This window comes from Arvicola amphibius, chromosome 7, assembly GCF_903992535.2.
Source record: "Arvicola amphibius chromosome 7, mArvAmp1.2, whole genome shotgun sequence".
Classification (NCBI taxonomy): Eukaryota; Metazoa; Chordata; class Mammalia; order Rodentia; family Cricetidae; genus Arvicola; species Arvicola amphibius.
In genome coordinates this window covers 101951289-101973539 of record NC_052053.1, presented here as the reverse complement: position 1 = coordinate 101973539, position 22251 = coordinate 101951289, and the positions used below count along the sequence as shown (strand labels likewise).

At 48.3% G+C, this 22251-nt stretch overlaps 1 protein-coding gene across 1 annotated transcript in view; it reads right to left on the bottom strand.

Annotated features, from left to right (window-relative positions):
• Nucleotides 1–22251, bottom strand: part of Sptb (spectrin beta, erythrocytic) — a 123694-nt gene that overhangs the window by 39942 nt on the left and 61501 nt on the right. Inside the window, exons 3-13 of the mRNA XM_038335760.1 lie at nt 10496–10647; nt 8726–8899; nt 7852–7943; nt 6855–6935; nt 6415–6530; nt 5837–5949; nt 4599–4786; nt 2776–2893; nt 1978–2136; nt 820–1122; nt 53–203 (exon numbers count right to left, since the gene is read on the bottom strand). Of these exons, the coding sequence (XP_038191688.1) occupies nt 53–203; nt 820–1122; nt 1978–2136; nt 2776–2893; nt 4599–4786; nt 5837–5949; nt 6415–6530; nt 6855–6935; nt 7852–7943; nt 8726–8899; nt 10496–10647 (1647 nt within the window). The remainder of the gene's footprint in view (nt 1–52; nt 204–819; nt 1123–1977; nt 2137–2775; nt 2894–4598; nt 4787–5836; nt 5950–6414; nt 6531–6854; nt 6936–7851; nt 7944–8725; nt 8900–10495; nt 10648–22251) is intronic.

The window sequence follows — 22251 nt, the reverse complement described above, 5'->3', positions numbered from 1 at the left end:
AGGATGGGGTCAGCATCAGTGGCCTCAACAGAGGGGGCGGTCTTGGCCTCACCTTTCCCCTCAGTGAACTGCAGGGTGGCTGCTGTGATAGCCTTCACTTTGTCCCCTTGGATGGCAATATCGGCCTCCATCAGCTTGTGTTTCTGAAGCAGGTCTTCAACCTCCAATAGATGCTTCCCAAATTCAGCAGACAAGATGTGAGCCTGACAACGGACAAGGGCAAGTGAGGAGAGAGGACACCTCCAGAGGGTGTTTGGATGCATGTTAGCCAGGGGAAGTGGATGCAGTAGGGAGGTGTCTGCTGCTTGGGACAGGAGATGCTGCAGAGCAGGATTTCCTATAAAAAAGGGTGCCCTATGGAATCTTCCATGGAATGTCCTTCAAAATCTCAAGTTTCACACTTATCTATATCATCTTTTTTGAGGTCTGGAGCCTGGGCATGTTTATTTTTAGAAAGTCTATGGTTAATTTCCTGCTTACTTTCACCCAAGACCTCCTGGAGCCGACTGAGAGAAAGATTTCAGATTTCTTTGGTTTCCCTGTGCAGAGGGGTCTGGATTCTAACTAGAATCAAACCCTGATTACTTGGAGCTAGATTCTCTGGGTTTCTCATTAACACTTATCTCTTCTAATTCCTGTAGGGTGGTGCTTGTGCAACCATCAACCCAGGATTCCTAGGTTATTGGGGGATATTGTGAACATGGGCTAGTGACATCTTTGTCCTTTCTCTGTTATGACCCAGAGGTGCAGCCAGAGGGCAGGCATGGAAGAAAGACGTGCGGACTCTAACGGGTGAGGGGCGGGCAGCCGCAGGCGCACCTTGATCTCATCCATCCAGTCGATACTGTGCAGCATGTCCTGGAAGAGCTTCTGCAGCGCCAGGGTGGCCTCGAGCCTCTGGCGCCGGGACCGCAGCAGCTCTTGGAGGTAGCTCCACAGGCGGAGGATATTGTCCTTCCGGGCCATGATGCGCTTCTGGTCATGGTAATTCTCTTTCTCGAGCTCCTGGGCCAGATCTTCCAGGGCCTTCACCCGCTCCTCATAGGCGGCTGTGTCGGTCTCGATGGCTTCGTGCTTCTTCTTGGCGGCCTCCACAGCTGCCAGGTCACACCCGAAGTTATCCTGCCCCCAGGAGGAAAACAACAACAGAGAAAACAGCAGCTCAGTCAGACTCCCCTGGGCGCTGACGCGAGGGGTCCCTGGAGTGCAGCTGCCAGACGGGAAGAACACATTTCTGCGTTATCTCTGCGTCCCTGCTGCCTGTCTTATCAGAGCAGCTTCTAAATGTCTCACCAGCACCCCTAAAAGCCCCCGGTTTTACTCTCTGTGCCACACATGCAGGTGAGGCTGTGTGTTCATTCCAGGGTCCTCTGGTGGCCCGCTGGTACTTCCCACCCTGCCTTGAGAAGATCTCTCCATTTCTGGGCAGGCGGGGCGCATGCCACATGGATGCAAACAGAAGGTTTACCCACACACTATCTGGGGCGCGCGTACACTCTCCGATGCTCTTAGAACACTCGCTATCCTCTTAACAGACAGAATTTAATTTGATTCTAAGCTCTAAGTGGGAGGGAACAGATGCTCTGATGGAGAATCAGCCTCGGGGTTCACCGTTTGCCAGTAAAATATGTCCCAGTCCTGGAGGCCAAGAAACCAAAGGCACACTCTGGCTTAGCCCTGCTTGCAGAGAAGAATCATCGATGTCAACTTTGTCTCCTGGGTCTATGCATGCTACAGGCAACACAAGATACTCTGGGGGCCCGTTCTAGTCTGTGAGGCTCTGTTCTAAAACGAAGACTTAATATGGGCTGGGAGTGTATCTCAGTGGGGGGACACTTGCTGGTTTGATTCAGTCAGACACCTGCGAGGTTGAGAAGGGGCTTATCAGGCTGTTGCTGAGACTGGCTTGAGCTCCAGTTCCATCGAGATTAGTGCTCTAAAGCACTTCCCCTCTCCTGCCACGGTGTCCTCCCTTACCTGGGTCACGAGGCGCTGGTTTTCATTGAGCCACGTCTCTCTCATGGCAGCCTTTCGGTCGAAGCGTCTCGCCAGCTGTTCCAGTTTCTCCTGTCGAATGAGCTCGCTCCTCAGGGCCAGCTCCCTTTGGTATTCTGCTTCCTCCAGGCTCTCCCAGGCCTGCAATGGGGCAGAGGAGAATTCTTGGGGAACAGGAAGAATATGCGGGCTTGGGGTTGTCTTTTTCACTTGATCCTGGATGACTGTATAAATCCAGGGAGATCCTGCCACTATGGGGTGAGGTGGTAGCAGATTAAAGTTTAGTAACATCCTTTGATTTTTGTCTGGGCTGAAGCGGTCAGACTTCCCAGCTCTACCTCCCTAGGCCTGCCTCAGACACTGGATTAATAATACAATGGCTTCCACCTCTGTAGATGCTCAGCAAATTGTCGTCCGAATAGCCACCTCCATTCTACTAGAGCTTCCAGATGGTACTGAGTCTCCAAACCCCTGACACGTCACACAGCATTTCCCCTCTGTCGTAAGTAATTAACATTCTAGACTCCAAGACAAGCTCAAGGTTCATTAGAGGACAGGCTACCAAAAATGGCCTCAAAGAACGGTTCTGGGTACCTAAAAAGAGTGAAATGTGAGAGGGGCAGGGAGCAGCTTATGAACGCTTACAGACACGTTCAAATGACTCTCCTAAATAGCCAGCGTGTAATTAATGCCAAATAAAGTGGCCTGGTCTAGCCTTGCTCAGTGACCACTCCGCAAATCCTCAGGAACTCAGAAGGGCAATTGACACGGTCACAGTACCCGGTTGATGTCAGACACTAGCTTCCCGTCGTGGGGCGTGTACACTTTCTGGTTGTTGGCTCTCATCCGGGATTGGATAGTGAACAGGAGGACTTCCAGATTCCCCTTCTCCTGAAACCTGTGGGGAGCAGAAGTAGGGATCCTGGTATTGAAGTCCCCACAGACACGTTGTTTGCTGCGGTCGGTATGGGAACCCTGACAGCCTGGATCTGGGAAGGCAGAGCCTATTTGCTTTAACAACAAAGAAGGAAAGACACAAGATAGGTCTGCTTACCTGCTAAGACCTCCGCCACTCTCACTGGCAGAGATCAGATAAGAAGGTGAGGCTTTGCAGCTCAATTCAGAGAAAATGCAATGGCTATCAGAGTATTCATTTGCCTCCGCAGGGATTAGCTAACTGGAATATTCTGGTAACTCCAATCAATACCAAGTTTTACCAACCCGCACAAAGGAACTCTTTTCTGTCCCACAAATAAAAGCTTTTCAGACACAAATAGTTTTTAGTCAATAAAACCTTAGAAGCAGCAATATCCCTCAAGAACACAGTGCTGGAAACTTTTACCCTGGTCTGTTAGACGGATCTCCCAAATCCTATAGGCCAGATATGTTCAAGGGGCCTGGAGGAGCTGGGCTTTGTGGGTGTAGAGGACAATGTCCAGGTTCACCTTCCCTCTTCCTCAGGCACCAAGAGTCTACCCTGAACTACTGAGTCCACCACTTCTCCCTGCTGAACACAGCATTGAGGACTCAGGGAGCCTGAGGCCCTGGAGCACTGAGGGCACAGGTGAGAGGCATCAACTTTGTATACTGGGCCTCACAGTATCAGGATTGCATTTGGGGCTTTAAAAGTGGGTTAGTGTCGGACCAGAAACCAGATCCAGAGTTACAGAACATCCTGGGCTTAGCGTCTCCTTTCTGCCTCTCTGAGAGACTTGAATGGTGAGTGTGAGATGAGACGGGAGGAGAAACAGAGGACATCACTGACGAACTAGAAGCGTCGTTCTCTTCAGGGCTAGACAAGTTACCAGCAGAGAGCCTGCAATTCCTGACGTGCATAGCTGTGCACACATGTTTATATGCGTGCATATTTGGAAATGCACACTGACGTGTGCGCGCGCCTGCATACCTCTAAGTACCCACACATGTGTGGACACATGTGTGAGTACCCACATGTGTGTTCATGTGTTCATGTGCATGTGTTGCATGGTTGTGAATATGTGTATATACATATGTACATAGCTGTATCTGTATGTGTCTGCATAGCTGTGTGTGTGGTTATGTATGTGCGTGCTTATGTTCATTATACATGCATGCACAATTGTGTGCATGGTTCCACATGCGCATGTATGGCTGTGTGTGCACGCATGTGGTAGGGCGGGGTAGAAGCTGGCTTAGTGCTTTGCTGATGAACAATACGAGGTGGGATGGAGAAAGATGGATAGACTTGATGACACAGGGACCAGCACAGGGCACTCGGGGACGGATGACACAATGGTCGTTTACCTGAAAAGAAACTCCCAGCTCAGGGAACAGATGCACTATAAGAAGCTATCCGGTACTGGCTCTCCAAAGAAGCCTGAAAGGCCCCTCTGCTGGCCTTGAGAGTCTAGAAAAGCCCTCCCTTTGTCTATAAGCAAGAGTCACTCATCAGTGTCAGCGAAGCTGGGTGGCGTAGAAGGGGGTGGCCAAGTAGATAGAAGTCCAGCCATGGAACTTAAGGACGGGCCTTGTAGATATTCTTCTTAGGGCCCAACCCCCAGCTCTCAACTTTTTCGGCTCCCGAGGCCCGACCACCCCCCCCCCCCCACGTTCCAGGGCCTTACTTGGGTGGCTTCTCCACAGTACGGTAGGTGCTGAAGGCCTGTAGCTGCTGTTGGACGCCACTCAATGAGTTGGCAAACTTGCGGCTGTTCAGAACATTGATGGTTTGCTCAATCCAGGTGAGCAGGTCTGAGGCTAGCCCGCTGTACTTTTCGATCATCTTCTCGGTCTCGATGGCATGGTCAATGACCTAGGGAGTTCGCCTTGTCACTTACTCTCATCAGAGGGGAAATGCCTCCAATAACACAATGACGCCACCAATGAGACCTACCATCGGTGTGAACTACTCTGGGGCTCCTGCGTCTCTCAGGCTCTGTTAGTGTTCTAGGTTGGGTTTGTTCCCCCAAGATCTCCTCTCCTGCACTGACTGTGTTGAGGTTCAATGGTCGCATCCCCCTCCTTTAAGCCTACAGAATGGTGGTTCTCAACCTGTGGGTTGTGACCCCTTGGAATCACATATCAGATTATCACATTATGATTCCTAACAGTAGCAAAATTACAGTTATGAAGTAGCAATGAAAATAATTTTGTGGTTGGGGGTCAGCACAACATGAGGAACTGTATTAAAGGATCACAGCACTAGGAAGGTTGAGAACCACCGCTATAGAAAAATCAATAAGCTTGTTGAGCCAGGATACCAGCCTCTCAAGGTTGGTGTCTTCCTCAATCACTTTCCAGCCTAGGTTTTAAGATAGAATCTCTTCACTGGACCTGAAGCCTGCTGTTTCGGCTACAACTGTTTGGGCACGAGCCCCTGGGCGCTATTTTATTTCCAACTGTTTATTAGGAATCAAAGACATCCAGGCAGCCTTTGTGACACACGAGGCACCTGGAGACGGATAGGGGTCAGTCTTTCTTGAGGAGCTGAAGAACCAGCAGGGGAGAGGAAGCAGGCATGTCACTCTGCACCAAGGGCTGTGCTCCCGGTGCACCGTGGGAGCCTGCAAGGTCTGACGCTACAATCAGCAGAACAAATTAAGAGTCTGTGGTGCTTCCTGGGGACGTCTGGGAGACACGGGCTTCCGGGTGAACTACAGACTCAGACCTGGGGCTGTTGCGCAGCAGGACAGACACGGCATTCTTTGGAGTCAAGGTTGAGGGTTTCCAAGGGGACTTTAGAGGAACTGGGGAGCAGGTGTTCTACACAGCAAACCGCAGCTAGGGGCCCAAACACGAAGCCTTTTGGATGGACAGGGAGCTCCCACTCAAGACTCGGGGCCAGCAAACAAACAGCTGATACCTTGCCGACTCGCTTGCCCTCCACCGCCAGCACCTTCATCTTGGAGAAGTAGTGATAAAAGGCCACCACATAGGTGATGATGGATTTCTCGTCCGGGTTTTCCGTGAAGACATCTGTAAAGGGAGACGGTACATTCTGAGTCCCCAAACTAGAGCCCAGGAAAGCCATGTTTCTGGCATTAGCCTCACTTTCTCCATCTTGGAGTACAATCATAGTCATCAAATGACAGCCAACAGGGCACAAAATGGAGGAGTAGCTGGGTACAGAGTCAGAGGTAAGAGCATCAGTTCAAGGACAGCTTCAGATACAAAGTGAGCTCTAAAAGAAGCAAAAAAACTGAGCAGATGCCTTTTATCTCAGACAATGATGAGACCCACATTAGAACCATGAACTATGAAAGAGAATGAAGGAGGGTCCAAGGCATCAAAGACCCTCCCCATATGCCAGATGTCTGCTGAAAACCTACTTGTCACTGAGGAGCAGAGCAGGGCCCCTGACTTGGTCTCAATATCCCTGTGCCTGTAGCTTCCCAGGCACCTGGACCAGCCCTGGGAGGGAGTAAAATGGGTGGGACTCACCTTCGGGGTCAAGGAGTGGGATGATGCCCAGCTGGCGTTCGGCCACATCAAACGCGTGCTCCAAGTTATGCCGGGCGTTGGAATCCTTTAGCTTGTCAAAGTCGATGAGGTCAGGCCTGGGGACAAGGGTTGAACTGTTAAGATGGTGTGGCCATGGTGGTCCCACATGCAGGACAGTAGCAGCGTGAAGTAAGGATGCTAGACAAACGTAGGGAGTTGGGAAGGCAGGTGGGAGAAATGAGACACAAGACCAGAGACAGGGGAACCGGGAGCACCAGTTTGGAAGGAAACAGGCAGCCGCAGGACCGGAAGTTGAAGGAAGCAGGAGCCCTAGGGAAGGCCAAGGATGAAAGGAGAAGCAGCAGAGGCAACCCCCCACCCCCGCCCTCTGGTTAAGTGCAGGGTATCAAATCCTCCCTCAGTACCAGGGCTCCCCTTACCGGTGTTTATGTATTAGGGCATTGAAGGCCAGGCCATCTTTCCAGCTGGAGGTGAAGTTGGTGACATTGACATGGGGGTAGCTGCATTCAAGAGAAACATTAAAACTAAGAAACACATCCTTTTGAGGTCCCAGACAAGCATCTGAGCTGAGGGTACATATGCCAGGAGAGGGACAGACCTGCCCCATCTTGAGCTGCTTCAACATAAGAACACACGCTGTAGTGAGTGGCATTTCATTTGTATTTTAATAAATAAAGTTTGCCTGAAGATCAGAGAGCAAAACAGTCCTGCTGGTCAGCCTTACAGACCAGGCAGTGCTAATACACACCTTTAATCCCAGCCCTAGAGAGGAGTATAAAATGGGAGGAGACAGCTCATAGACACAGTATCATTCTGAGATTCCTGGAGGCAGGATCGCCATTTCGGACTGAGGTAGAGGTAAGAGCCAGTGGCTGGTTGTTTTGCTTTTCTGACCTTCAGGTTGAACCCCAATTTCTCTATCTGAGTTTTTATTAATCATGCTTCATACAGCTAAGCCACACAAAAACACCCCCCCACCCCCGTTAACTGTGGCTCATAACTCAACAGGTTCCACAGTTTGACCGTGGTAACTCTGGAAAGGAATCTCGAGTTTCAGAAGAATCAGGTCAGGGCAGACTTGAATCAATTGTACCAAAGCTGCTATAGTTCTGAGGGACCGGTGCCTCTTGGGGAATGGTAACCTGAGGGCAGAAGTTTGGGGGGAGGGTCAAACAACCCTTTCACAGGGTCACATATCAGACAACCTGCATATCAGATATTTACATAACGATTCAGAACGGTAGCAAAATTATAGTTATGAAGTGGCAACAAAAATAATTTTATGGTTGGGGTCCCCACAACATGAGGAACTGTATTAAAGGGTCTCAGCGTTAGGAAGGTTGAGAACCACTGCCTTAGGGGAAGCAAGGGGCTGGTAGGAGACACAGTAATGGCAGGTTGGAAGGGCATACACACCCCGCCGTCTTCATCTGGCACCACAGGAGCAGCGCGTCCTTAGCTGAGCGTGTCTCACGACCTTCTTGTGTTTGGACAACAATGTCCTGAATCTGGGAATGGCAGAATAAGAAAGAGAAGAGTAACTGTGTATCTGGCTCTATGCCTTCCTGCTTTCCCGGGGAGACTCTTTCCCTTGGCCCCTCCACATCTCTGTAGCACTCATCCCTACAGCCCCCTTGCGGTCTTGGGTCCTAGTTGCTGACTTGTTTGCCTCAGTCAACCAGAACGGCACCTGGTATCAGAGGTGACACAGATACCTCTAGCAGGAGTCTGAGAACAATAAGATGCCCTGACACCTTCCCCAGAGGTACAATGCCTCGCAGGGTGGCGCAACAGATGTTGGGTGGAATTGCTAACATGGGAGTACTGAGCTCAGGCTAGCAGATCAGTGACACACACTTCTGGGTGTGTCTGTGAGGGTGTGTCCAAACGTGGTTAGCTGTGGGAAGAAGACACACCTATGTGTGGACAGCATCCCCCTCCTAAGGTGGAGGCCGAGGATCAAGGAGAGAACCTTGAGTTTTAGATGGGAAAACGTATGTAGTTTTAAAAGCATAAAAGGGTGTTTTTCTTTCTGTACTATTTTTGCAATTTCTGAGCCATATTATTTCAAACAGGAAGAAGTTACACACAAAGGACACAACACTGCATCCTAGATACGAGTCAACTTCTATTTCCCCCCTCGAAAGACTGCAGCTGGGCAGCTGTCCTGAGCTATAGCACTTTGGAATGTAGCTCCTCCATCCCATGATCACTTCTAGTCTCCCTAGATGTCCATAAACATGCTCTAGTCAGCATTTTGTAAAGGTCTCGGTGCCGGAGTGGAACCTACCTGGAATCGGAGGATGATGGTCCAGATGAGGCCTAGGACCAGGCGGTGGTTGCCATCCACGATATCATGGGAGCCCATATTCTCCAGGTGCACGCGCTGCTCCTTGAGGAACTGCAAGGCTTTGTCCACATTCTCCAGGCAGTGGATGCGCATCTTGCCCTTGGTGGGCCTTGGCTAAGGGACAACAGTGGCCTCGTGGGCATGAAGGGACGTCACAGTCACACCAGAGGTGGCCGCAACCTGTATCAGCTGATGCCACCAGCTCTACCCTTCATCTTCCTGGTCAAATTCCAGATTCCACCATCACTCCTGACCCTTTACAGTTTTTTACATTTATTTATTTATTTTCATCTTTATGTTTCTGGGTGTTTTGCCTGTATTTATGTCAGCGCACCATATGCACGCAGCGTCCAGAGAGTCCAGAAGAGGGCATTAGATACCCTGGAACTGGAGTTACAGGAAGCCATCCCAGTACTGGGAATTGAAACTAGGTCCTCTGAAAGAGTAGCCAGGGCTTAACAGGATGGGCAATCTCTCCAGTACTTCCTTCCTTTATCAAAATTCAGAAGGTTCCTGTCTCAAGCACTCAACCAGGCTCCCTAAGAGCCCCTCCCTTCTGAGTGGGTGCTAAATGACAATCAGACTCCGGAACACAGCAGTGAACTGAATACTTGCCATGTACAAACACAGTTCTAAGAACTACTCTCTGCTAATCAGTAGTAAGAATGGTTTTCAGATTGGTGACTGACAATGTCCCCATCCCCACCAAATCTTCCTCCCCTGAATACCTCAGCCGAAACCCAAGGGGATTATTATTAACGCTAGTGTGCGGGTATGGATGCATGTGTGTGCAGATATAAAGGTGTGTGTGGAGGTCAGAGGACAACGCTGAGTGTCACTCTTCAGTCACTGCTCACCATTTTTGTTTTGAGTCTTTGAGACACTTGCCAAGGAGGCTGGATTGGCTGGACTGGGAGTCCCAGGGATTGCCCTGTATCTACCTTCCTGGTGCTGTGATTATAAAAGCCCAACATACCACCATGCCCAGTTTTCCTATGTGCATTCTGAGTCTGGGGTCAGACGCAGGTCCTCAAGCACTCTACCAGCTTGGCCCACTGCTCCTAATTGTCTTTTGAAGGGGTCCTAGGGCAACTCTTTCCCGTGGAATTTCAGTGTGGGCTAAAGAGTGAAGAACTGCAGCCTGGAACGGAAAAGGTAGAAGAACCCGGCGGCTTTTCATTAAGACCCCGAGGATCTCACAATACCTCATTCTATACCTGGAAGAAGTAGAGGCAAGAAAGATCCTACCTGATAGCCCAAGGTCACAAAGGAAGTGAAGGAGCAAAGTAAACACCCTCACCTACCACAGTGCTAGCAGGGACCACCAAGAGGCCCCCTAATGGGCTCCACTTGGACCTGTGGCAAAGTACACAGAAAACTTTCTCCCATCCTTCCCCTTGGTTCCAAGAGGAACAAAAATCTCTCCAGCAGCATCCCAGCTCCAGATTGCCCAGAGACCCCAGTGAGAACAGTAAAGCTCTTCGTAGCTTCTGGAATGAGCCTGAAGGGGCGGGAGTGGTCAGAGGGGGCAGGGCAATCTGGGAAGAAGTCAGAGAACCCAGCCAGCCATAGACTCTTGACACTGTAAGTCTGGAGCCTCGGAGAGGAACAGAGAGAAACCCTGGCAGCCGAGGGCACCCTCTGGCTCCAGCAAATGCTTTTCCTGAAGAGGGGCTGACGGCATCAGCCACAGGCTGGGAGGGGCCTTACCAGCATCTCTCCGGAGAGCACTTCCAGCAGCTTGATGAGCATGCGCCCATCCCGCAGGTCCTTGTAGAGGTCACTGATGCGGCAGGACACTCGAGCCAGGTGGGAGTTGACCCATTTCGTAAAGGTCTTCTTCTGAACAACTTCCCGCTCATCTGGTGAGGAAAAGAGCCTTGGGTGAGCTGCCCGGGGTTGGGAGGGCTGGTGTACCACAGAGCTGAAGAGTTTTACTGTAATTCTAGGGTCATCCTTGCCTGGCAGAGGAGGCTGTTGCATTCATTCCACGTCATTTCTGGGAGTATTTGCCAACCTTGGCAGCTGGGGACCTTCAGAACCAAGGCAGTGGAGCAATCACCACCACCTCTACCACCTATGCACTGTAACAAGACACCTGATTCAGCCTCCTGTTTCCTCATGTCTACCATTGAATTTAGATTTTAATAACAGCTCGATCCATCTCTCAATCCATCCATCATCCCACTTTCCCTACCTCCTGATGTGGGATTTCCCCCATATGCTGTGATTACCATTAATGAATAAAGAAACTGCTTTGGACCTATAGCAGGGCAGAACTTAGCTAGGCAGGGAAAACTAAACTGAATGCTGGGAGGAAGAAGGGCAGAGTCAGAGAGAAGCCATGGAGCCGCCAGAGGCAGACACCGGTTGGAATCTTGCGGTAAGCCACAGTCATGTGGCGATACACAGATTACTAGAAATGGGTTAAATTAATATGTAAGAGTTAGCCAATAAGAAGCTAGAGCTAATGGGCCAAGCAGTGATTTAATTAATACAGTTTTGGGTGATTGTTTTGGGGCTGAACAGCCGGGAACAAACAAGTGGCCTCCTCTCCAACAACCTTCACCCTTCCATCCATTCCTTCTGCCTGGAATGCTCTTAGCATTTTCCCACACGCCCTGCACTTAATTCCTGTTTGTCCTTTAAAGTCAGGGCAAATGGATTTCTCAGGAGTGCTTTTCTTGACTCCCTCTATGGGCGCCTATGATTCCTGAATTCTCGTTGTGAAGGATTAGTTGAATATATGTCTTTCCTACAGACTGTGGCTCACGGGGCCCACAGTAGCCCTGTCTCATTTGCCTCTCCATTCTCTGGCCCTGAAGCTTGCTACCCAGTAGGCACTCCATAGCTGTATCGCGGGGGACTAGCGAGGCGTTCATTCAGTTCCGTTATGTGGCAGGCGTGTGCTGGGTCTAACGGCAGAGTGTGTGCTCTCAAGCTCCTGCTAGGCAGAAAATGACATGAAGAGTTGAGACGTGCAGACCGCTGATCCACAGGAGATTATAGGGGACAAAGGCTTGGGCTGGAAGCCGTCGGTGCGTATGTTATCATCTCACCCCCGAATGGCAGGCAAGGGATGCTGACTTTCAGCCCTGGGATGGTGACAAGGCACCTCCACGATGGAATGAGCAGCCAAAGCCCCTAGCCTGTGTTAAACTAGTTCAGATGGGCACCACCCGGAACCTCTGTGCAATAAATACTGCTGAGGTTTCCAGGCTAGGGCCTGAGAGAAGAGACTGGACAGCACAAACAGAAGGGAGAGAATGGCAAAGAGGAGCAGCAAGGGAGGGGAAAAACGACAGAAACAGCAGGAGAGAAGACACCTGTGGAGCTGACCTGGGAGCATGTCTGGGTCTAGGGTCCTGCAGGATGCCTGGGCAGAGTGCGTGTGAGTGTGGGTCACAGCCGGGACAGACACGGGTATCCCATCCAGGAGGGGATGCCAACACTGGAGAGGAGGACTGGATGTGCACTCAACTGAGTCCAAACCAAGGAAGGGTTGGCTTTTTAGATGATTAAATGTCAGGCTTGACATAACACAAGAGGAACTGAGCTGGTGCTGCCCCCAGGGTATGATGCTGGCAGCCCCAGAGGCTCACGCCATCAGACTCCTTCCTACTTCGTGGCTGTTTCAGTGGTAAGAACTCAGCCTCTTTATTTGTCTGTTTACCCATTCAGCAAATGCTAACTCTACCACCATAACGTGTCCATCACTGAGTGGAGGTCGTAGGGAACGCAAGGGCGAGCCAGAGGCTTCCTATCCTGAGCGGACAGACTCTGTGAGCAATGCGATGGGTGTGAGAGCCACATCTAAACACTTCTAAGGCAGCCACTTAAAGAAGATCTCCACGAAGAGGAGGGGAACTGTGCTGATCTTAAATAAATGGAAAACTTAAGTGGCATTCACTCATTCTGGGCCTCTGGGCCAAGAAAATCCCCAACGTACCCTTCCGTCAACAGCAAATTAAAATGTTTTCTTGGTTTTACGGGCTGCTTTAGCAAAAATGTAAGTAAAGTTTTGATGATATGCAGGACGGAATGCAAGGGTATTTACTCTGGGTATACTGGGCTTCAGCAGAGCCAGCTGGAGCCCCCACCCCCACCCCAAGGCCTTCCCTAGACTTGTTCCTTAAGTCAGAGGTGAAAACTTTGACCCAGGGACTAGCGTTTGGGCCACTCTAGAGGTGAGTGTCCTCAAAAACTGACTCCTTCTTTTTGTTTCCTAAGTATCCTGCTCAAAAATCCAAAGGTTTTGCAAGGTGGTCTTTAATCTTAGTACTTGGGAGACAGAAGCGGGCGGAGCTCTGTGAGTTCAAGGCCAGCCTGGTCAACAGCTAGTTCCAGGACAGCCAAGGCTACACAGAGAAATCCTGTCTATAAAAACAAACTAACAAACATTAAAAAAAAAATCTGAAGATTTTACTACATGGTGCTCATCCTTATTTATTTGTGCCTGAGAAAGAATAAGGACATGTTTCTAGCCGGGGCCACAGAATCTAACTCCAGGCTGCTGGGCTGGCGTAAACACTGGTGCAGAAGTCTCATAAAGCACCCCGGGCCCTCCTCAGTTTTCAATACACAATGATGCTGGAGTTGCAGCCTTGGATCACAGCAGATGGCCTCTCGGCTGCCTTCATTTAAGGGGGGAGATTACCCAGAATCCCTAGCACTGTGAAACACTTTGCCGTGTTGAGACCTGGGAAAGATTCTGAGAGGCTAACGATGATCACAAGCAGAGGAAGGGCCCAGCGGTGGGGGTAGTTTCCATTAGCTGCTCGCTCAGCTGCAACACACTGGCACGCTCAGCACATTCCTCCCTTAAGACCTAGATGCTCCTAGGGAGTCGCCTGAGTGCAGGGAAGGCCAGTGGGCCTGAGCCAGCTGCTGGTTGAACCATGGTCAGATGAGCAGGAAGAAGGGACTGTGCATGAGGCCTGCTGCTCACAAAAGACCCAACAATCTTAACATTGAGCCTGAAGAAAACGAAAGCTTCAATAAGGCCCTGCAGGAGCTAGTGCTTGTTTCTAGAGCCCCGGCCTTGCCCACACAGCAAAGGGGGAGGGACGTGGATATTGTTGTAGTTTGGATGTAATTAGCCCCCATAAGCTCAGAGGGAGTGGTACTATTAGGAGGTGTGGCTTTGTTGGAGTAGACATCATCTTATTGGAGGAAGTGTGTCACTGTGGGGGTGGACTGTGGGGTTTCATGTACGCTCAAGCCATGCCCAGTGTCTCAGTTCAGTTCCTGTTGCCTGGCAAGATATAGAACTCTCAGCTACCGCTCCAGCACCATGTCTCACTATGATGATAGCGGACTAAATCTCTGAACTGTAGACCACTGTTTTCCTTTATAACAGTTGCCATAGTTGCTGCCAGGCAGTGGTGGCGCACGCCTTTAATCCTAGCACTCAGGGAGGCAGAGGCAGGCGGATCTCTGTGAGTTCGAGGTCAGCTGGCCTACAGATTGAATTCCAGGACAGCCATGGCTACAGAGAAACCCTGTCTCGAAAAACCAAAAGAGTTGCCATGGTCACAGTGTCCCTTCACAGCAATAGAAAAATAGAAACTCTAACCACGTGTCTCTGTAGCATAAAGCATGGCCTCTCCATTCTCCTCTGTTCCTTTCTCACTCATTCCCTACTTCCTGCAAAAGTTTGGCTTGAAGTCAAATATACCCATGATACTGAAACCCTCAAAGAGCTACCCACTGACAAGCACGGTTGTGTATGAAAAGTGCCGGCACACAGAAGGTGCCGTCCTTCCACCACCCAGGAACTGTCCCAGAGGCTGTTGAGAAACAGACAAATGGCTCACACTCCCTCGGTAAGGATCTGGTTCAAGAAAATACACAAACTCGCTAACAGTTCGTTTTGTGGCCAAGATGTCTGGGATGAGAGGCTTAAAACAAAGTGCCATGCTCGTAGTGACCAACCTGACCACACCTGCAGTCAGCTGAAGCCCATGCAACTGGGTATGTCTGGGAGGGACTTTTTTTGGGGGGGTGTATGGGGGGGTTGTTACAAGCCAGTTTCTCTGTGTAACAGCTCTAGCTGTCCTGGAACTCGCTCTGAAGACCAGGCTGGCCTCGAACTCAGAGATCCACCTGCCTCTGCCTCCCAAGTGCTGGGATTAAGGTGTGTACCACCATCACTGAGCTGTGAGGGACTTTCTTGATTGGCTCTTTTGAGGTTCGGTGAGCTACTCTAAATGTGGGCCATACCTACTGGTGGCAGCCCACATAAAAGGACATGGAAGAAGGGAGCTTTTGCCTTTTCCCTGCTTACTCTCACTCTCCCTGGATAGGTAATCTATTCTGTTGTGAAGCTTTACTGTATTGGTCTTAGGAACTACTTCGGGATTTCAATGTAGACAGACGCTCTCGAGGAATCCTCCAAGACTCCAGCACCAGATTGGGACTGCTGACCTTCAGGCCACGGGATGAACAGCTACTGAATTGTTAGCCTTCTGTTGGGAGACAGTCATTGCTGGACTACCCAAACAGACTACAGTCTATGAGCCACTCTAATAAATGGCTTGCAAGTGCGCCCACATGTGTGCGCGCATGCACACACACACACACACACACACACACACACACAATTACACAATTCTATCAGGTCTGTTCCTTTAGAGCAGTGGTTCTCAACCTGTGGGTCGTGATCCCCAGGGGTCAAACACCTCTTTCACAGGGGTCGCCCAAAACCATCTGCATATCAAATATTTATATTATGATTCATAACAGTAGCAAAATTACCATTATGAAGTAGCAGCGAAGATAATTGTGAAAGTCAGAAAATGAAAGATTGAAAGCTCAAATGCATTAAAAATGTTGTGTGTGTGTGTGTGTGTGTGTGTGTGTGTGTGTGTAGAGAACATTATGAACAAGGGGAAACTAATGAGGAGAAATGCTATCATGTGAAAACCTACTGCTATAGCTTGGACAGGAATGGTCCCCAAATGTCCATGTAATAGAGGCTCGAAATGGTCTACAACTTGCTGCTTCTGGAAGGCCGTGGAAACTTTAAGATGTGGGGCCCAGCAGGAAGTCTTCAGGGGCATGTGGTGGATTAAATGAGGATGGCCCCCATATTTGAATTCTTGGCCCCTCGTTGGTGACTATTTGGAAAGATTAAGGGGAGGTGGCCTTGTTGGAGGAGGTGTATCACATGGACTAGCTCTCTCTGCTTCCTACCTGAGGACGAGGATGCAGGCACTCTCCCTGCCTCCCTGCCACCATGCTCCCGGCCATGATGGTCAAGGACTCTAGGCCTTCCCAATAAACCCTTTCTTCTACAAGTTGCCTTGGTTCAGTGTCTTATCACAGCAGCAGAAACACAACAATCTCAAAATGGGGGTTACAGGACCCAATGCTTTGTCTGCATCCTGTCTTCCCACCTCCTTGCACGCACGCCTATATCTCGGCTGTGAACTCAGCAGCTCTGACCTTCTCTGTGTTTTCACTGAGACACAGCACCTTGCCAAATTGTTATTGATATATATGGATATATATAAGGATATATATGTGTGTGTGTGTGTGTATAAGGATATAAGTATATATGGATATATAAGGATATATATATATATATATATATATCCTTCAAATATATGAAAAGCTCTCCATGATGCTCGTGGAATCACACATCAAAAGCATACACATGATGCCGAAGGGTTGGCTCAGAAGTTAGCAGCACTTGCTACTCTTGTAGAAGTCCTGAATTGATTCCCAGCACCTCCATGGCAGCCCACAACTCTCTTTAACTCTGATTCCAAAGAATCCAGTGTTCTTTTCAGACCTGCATGGGCACCAGGCACACATGTGGTACACAAATACACAGGCAGGTAAAACATTTATAAACATAAAATAAATCTAGAACTAAATTAAAACACACACCCAAGCACACACAAATATAAAAACGAACAGCTCTTATTGGAAAAGGCAGCTGTGAGACAACAGGGAAAATGGTTTCTCTCGGATTTTGATTATCAGGGAATTGTTGCTAATTGTGTCAGGTATAACAGTGGTACAATGGTTGTTAGTTTTTTTTGTTTGTTTGTTTGTTTGTTTCTGAGACAGGGTTTCTTTGTGTAACAGCCCTGGCTGTCCTGGAACTCACTCTGTAGACCAAGCTGGCCTTGAACTCCCAGAGATCTGCCTGCCTCTGCTGGGATTAAAGCTGTGCCCGGCAAGAGTGGAATAATGTTTAAGTGGGAAATGCTCTTGCTTATCAAAGACTCAGACAAAGGGGTTTAGGGGAAACTCTCATGACAGTCTTTAGTTTACTTCAAAATAGTTCAGTCCCCAACACACAGACATATCGATAACACTAAGTTTGGACGGTGGTTTATTTTCTCGTCACCTCTGATATTTTCGTGTTTGGAATTTCTCATGCTAAAAGCAAGAAAGCAAAAGGAAGGCACATGAAGACATGAATGTTTTACTCGTCAGATGAAAAAAGATTGCAAGTGTGACAAATAAGAGTTTTTTCAGAATGCAGAGGACGCAGCATTCACACGCTGCTGGGAAAAGCTAACAAGACTGGCCTCTGGGAAAGGCAATTGGGTAAGGATGATCTCAAACGCACACATACTTCTCCTAGTGACTCCATACTAGGAACTTACCCCTCAAGCACACTCAGATCATCCACACCATCAAGCGGGTTCAAGGTTAGTCACTGTAGTTTTGCAACCAGTTAAAGATTAGAAATAACCTAAATATATACAATTGGGGGACTTGTTACACTAAGATTACAGGTTCTTTTTTTTTTTTAAAGATTTTATTTATTATGTATACAACATTCTGCCTCCATGTATGCCCACATGCCAGAGGAGGGCACCAGATCTCATTACAGATGGTTGTGAGCCACCATGTGGTTGCTGGGAATTGAACTCAGGTCCTCTGGAAGAGCAGGCAGCGCTCTTAACCACTGAGCCATCTCTCCAGCCCAAGATTACAGGTTCTTACAACGGAAAATTATTTAACTGCAAACAGAATGAGGAGAGTTTTGTGTGTTTATATATTTCAAGATACATTGGGTGAAAGTTTGTAGAACTGTGCAAAAATTAAAAAAAAACAAAGTTATGAAAAACCAATATAGACTGTGTGTTTAAATATGCATAAAATACTCTGGGAAAGATACAGAAGATGTGGCTAACTCTGTGGGCCACCTGTTTATTCCTCCTGTGCCCATAAAATTCCATGAGTGCTTGATGACTTTCTCCATTTTATCTGTCTGAAATCTCTTAGAACAAAGAATGGTGGGCTGGGTGTAGAGCCCAGTGCTAAAGAGCTTCCTATCATGCAGGAGCCCTGACGGTTCATCTCTATTTCCAAAAGAAACGAGAAAAAGTAGGGAATGACAGCCCACAAAAACAACAACGGGGTAATTTTTTATTCTGGTTACATTAATGAGAATATTGTGAATGTTACATAAGAAGTTTCAACAATAAGAAAGGGAAAATTCAGGTTGTCAAGCCATGTGCAAAATACGACTTTATAAATAAAAAAATTTAAGCTCGGTGGTAAGACTATGGGTGATATTTGTTTTCTTCTTAATTGGTCACATAGTTTCTACAATGACAAAAAAAGGTAAAAAAGAAAATTTCTGCTATGAGCATATATATTACTTTTTAAATGTATGTACATTGGTGTTTTGTCTACATGTATGTCTGTGTGAAGGTGTCGGATCCCCTGGAACAGAGCTTACAGACAGCTGTGAGCTACCATGGGGGTTCTGGGAAATCGATCCGGGTTCTTGTGGAAGTGCACCCACAGCTCTGAACCGCCAGTCATCTCTTCAGCCCCCAGCATATGTTACTTTTAATAATAAGAAACAACAGATGTCACAGAGAATAGCGTAAAAGTTCATAAATCCCAAGGAACCAACAATAAAAATCAAAAAAGGGCAGCCTTTCTGAAGGAATCTGCATTTTAACCAGTTGACAGCCTAACGCACTGGCCAAAATTAGCTAGAAAGACAAGCGTGATAAGAGGCCTTGAGAGGCAGGGACAGACGGTGAGGGGCCTGTGAATTGGCCTCTGAGAGACAAGAGAGGCCCGTGATTGGTCATTGAGCATGCGCCTGGGTCAGACCTGAAAACAAGGGTAGGCAGTGCCCAGGCTCAGGCTCTCTCCCGGAAACCAACCCCAGTGTGCTGTGCTTTCACTCCCATGAACTTGGGTTAAGCCTCAGTGACACAGAAGCCAGTCCTTTATACAGCTAAGATTAGAAGCAGACCCTCGGGGACACATCAGAAATGGTGTTGGTGGCATGAATTCTGTTCTTGTTTAACTCTTAGGGGAGGAATCCTCCTTTCAACCAACTCCCGTTCAGTAGACTGGTACCGTGAACGGCTGAAGGCAGTCTGGCCCTTAACAACTGACAGCCTAGCTAGCGTTGACAGCAAAGGAGCTTTAGGGTGTGACCACAAACCTGAGAAAACGAAACGTAAGAATAAAGCACTTAGAAATGATTCGAGTTGAACACATAAAGTTGGCTAATGAGCTTGGAGTAAATTAATGTAAAGGAACACTAGGAAGCCATTAAAGCAGTGGTTCTCAACCTCTGGGTCACAACCCTTTGGGTGGGTGGGACGACCCTTTCACAGGGGTTGTGCATCAAATATTTATAGTACATTCCATAACAGCAGCAAAATTACAGCTATGAAGTAGCATTGAAAATAATTTTATGGTTGGAGGTCACCACAACGTGAGGACCTGTATCAAGGGGTTGCGGAGTTAGGAAGGTTGAGAACCACTGCATTAAAGAGATAATCTGCGTATTTGCTAATGAGAATTAATAGAGTGCATTTAGTGAGAAAGATTTAGAACTGTAGCTAACATTCTCATACATAGTCATATCTATAGGCATGGAAATAGCTTACGAGACATTAACAATGTCTTTAGTTTTTTATTTTTATCTTTTCTATGCTAAAATATATTCTGGTTAATAAAGTGCTCAAAAGATACAAAAGTAATTGTCTTGGAGTTCTCTGTCACCGCAAAAGAAACCACTTTATCATAAATCAGCTTACATCAAAACATTTTTATCTTTGAAGGCTAGCTTTGATCTGAGGGCTGAAGATGATGCCGCCTTTAGAATACTGGGAAGAAAATTGGATTCTGCTCTAAAGTTCCTTGAGTGGGAAGGGTATGCGTGTGTGCGTGTGTGCATGCATGTGTGAATGTGTGTGTGCATGCGTGCATGCACATGCGTATGATGGCCTTACTTGGTTGCAACTTGACTACATCTGCAATTAACTAAAACCCCAATGGATGGGCACACCTGTGAGAGATTTTTTTCCTTAATTAAATCAATTGAAGTGGGAAGATTCTCAAAGAACCACTTCTAATCAAAGAACCAGTTCTTTGAGGTAGAAGATCCACCTTTAATCTGGGCCACTCCTTCTGCTGGAAGAACATATAAAGACATGGAAGAAGGAAGCTTACTCTCTGCCCGCTGTCTCTCACCCTCACTGGCAAGCCCATGCCTTCACTGGCATTAGAGCCTACTTCTTTGGGATTGTGCTGTATACTGAAGACCAGCTGAGGCGTGGAGCCTTACAGGCTGAACAACTCCTGGATTTTTGGACCTTCTGTTGGTAGACAGCTAGTACTAGTTGGACCACAGCCTATAAGTAATTCTAATAAATTTCCTTTATGTACAGAGATTTGTTCAATAAGTTCTAGTCCTCTAAAGAAGCCTGATTGATCCAGGGAGCAACTGTCAGATTCAAAAGAAATCCAGGACAAATGGCACTGTGGTGCTTATTAGCATACAGAAGGGCCTGCTGACCTCGAGGCTTTCTTAGCATTGCGAGTACCAGTTACAGAGTCCCTAGCTGGCAACCTCTCAGCACGCCCCCTACACTGAACTTCTCCAGCCCGTGGGCTTCCCTTCCCCCAGCATCTCACTCCTGTATAACCCTGCCATTTTGGGCATGAGTGCTCTTTATTCTCTTGGCTCTCTCTTAGTCTTCCGATCCTCCTCCTCCTCCTCTTTCTCTTTTTCTTCTTCTTTTTTTGAGACAGGGTTTCTCTGTGTAACAGCCCTAGCTGTTCTGGAACTCACTTTGAAGACCAGCTAACCTCCAATCCACTGAGATCTGCCTGCCTCTGCCTCCCAAGTGTGGGCCATCTTTTTTGATCTTCTTTGCTCCCTCTCTCTTCTCTGCCGTTGCTCCTCCCCTTCCGCTCATGGTCTGGTTCAGTCTGCTGGTCCTGTTCAGTCTACTGTTTTCTCTCCCTGCTCCGGACTCTCCCAGATGCCTCTGGCTGTCCTCTCCCTCATCTCTACAATAAAAACCTTCTCCTCGGCCATGCCCTAGAGCATCCATACACTCCTTTCATTCACAAGCAGCAAGTGTGCTCAAGCGTGTGCATGTTTGGGGGCTGGGATGTAAAGCAGGGAACTGATCCAGAGCAAAAGCTAAAGAAGAATTTGAATTTGGTGCTCCGGCTGAAGAGCTTAGTGGTTCCAAGGTAAAGAAGGGCAGCCCTACACATGTGTTGGAGGACAATGATTCCAAGGGGACCCAGAGCAGGGAAACCAATTCAGAGTCGGTGACAGATGCCTCTACATGGGGTGACATGAAAGGTCTGGATGTAAAATATTTTGCGTTCCTCTGGGAAATTCTGCGGTCAGAGGTTCGTTGTTCCCCGGCGGGTGACAGTATTCTGAGGCTGAAGGACAGCGGTGAGCTCAAGGTTATGATCAGAAAGTCTCAAGAGGCTGCAGGTGATAAGAAAAACAAGAATAGGCATCTGGAGTGGGGTGTAAAGCTCAGATCATGGAGGGCGGAGACAGATCACGGAGAACTCAGGAGTATGCAAGATGGCTGGAGGACTTAGCACAGTGATGAGCGACATCGCTCCGGTCCTTTCTGCCAAGGGTGAGTGGAACAGCTCTGTCTGCCTCCTTCACAGGGTACTTGAGGGGTTGTGGAGTCAACCTGGATAAAGCATGTGGCCACAGACTCACATGTGCTGTTAGCATGTGGCATGCACTCACTGGGAACGCAAGACTATAGGAGTCAAGGTGGTCTAGGACACAACCCCAATCCAGGCAAGAATTTCTGAGAACCTCATGATTTGTTAAAAAGGTTAAATTCCGGGGCTGGAGAGATGGCTCAGCGGTTAAGAGCACTGACTGCTCTTCCAGAGGTCCTGAGTTCAATTCCCAGCAACCACATGGTGGCTCACAACAATCTATAATGAGATCTGCTGCCCTCTTCTGGCCTACAGGCAGGATATTGTATAAATAAATAAATCTTTAAAAAAAAAGGTTAAATTCCCTTTCTCCAAACCAGGACCCAAAGCCCCATCAATCACTCTGACCTTTGTCGATGATGCCCCCCCGTAAGTGATTTCTCAGGTGGGTGGAGCTGGAAGAGCCTGGAGCATCAACTGATTCAAGTTCCTAGTTTTCAGGTAAGGAACCAGAGGTGGGAGGAGCAGAAAAGCGGCAG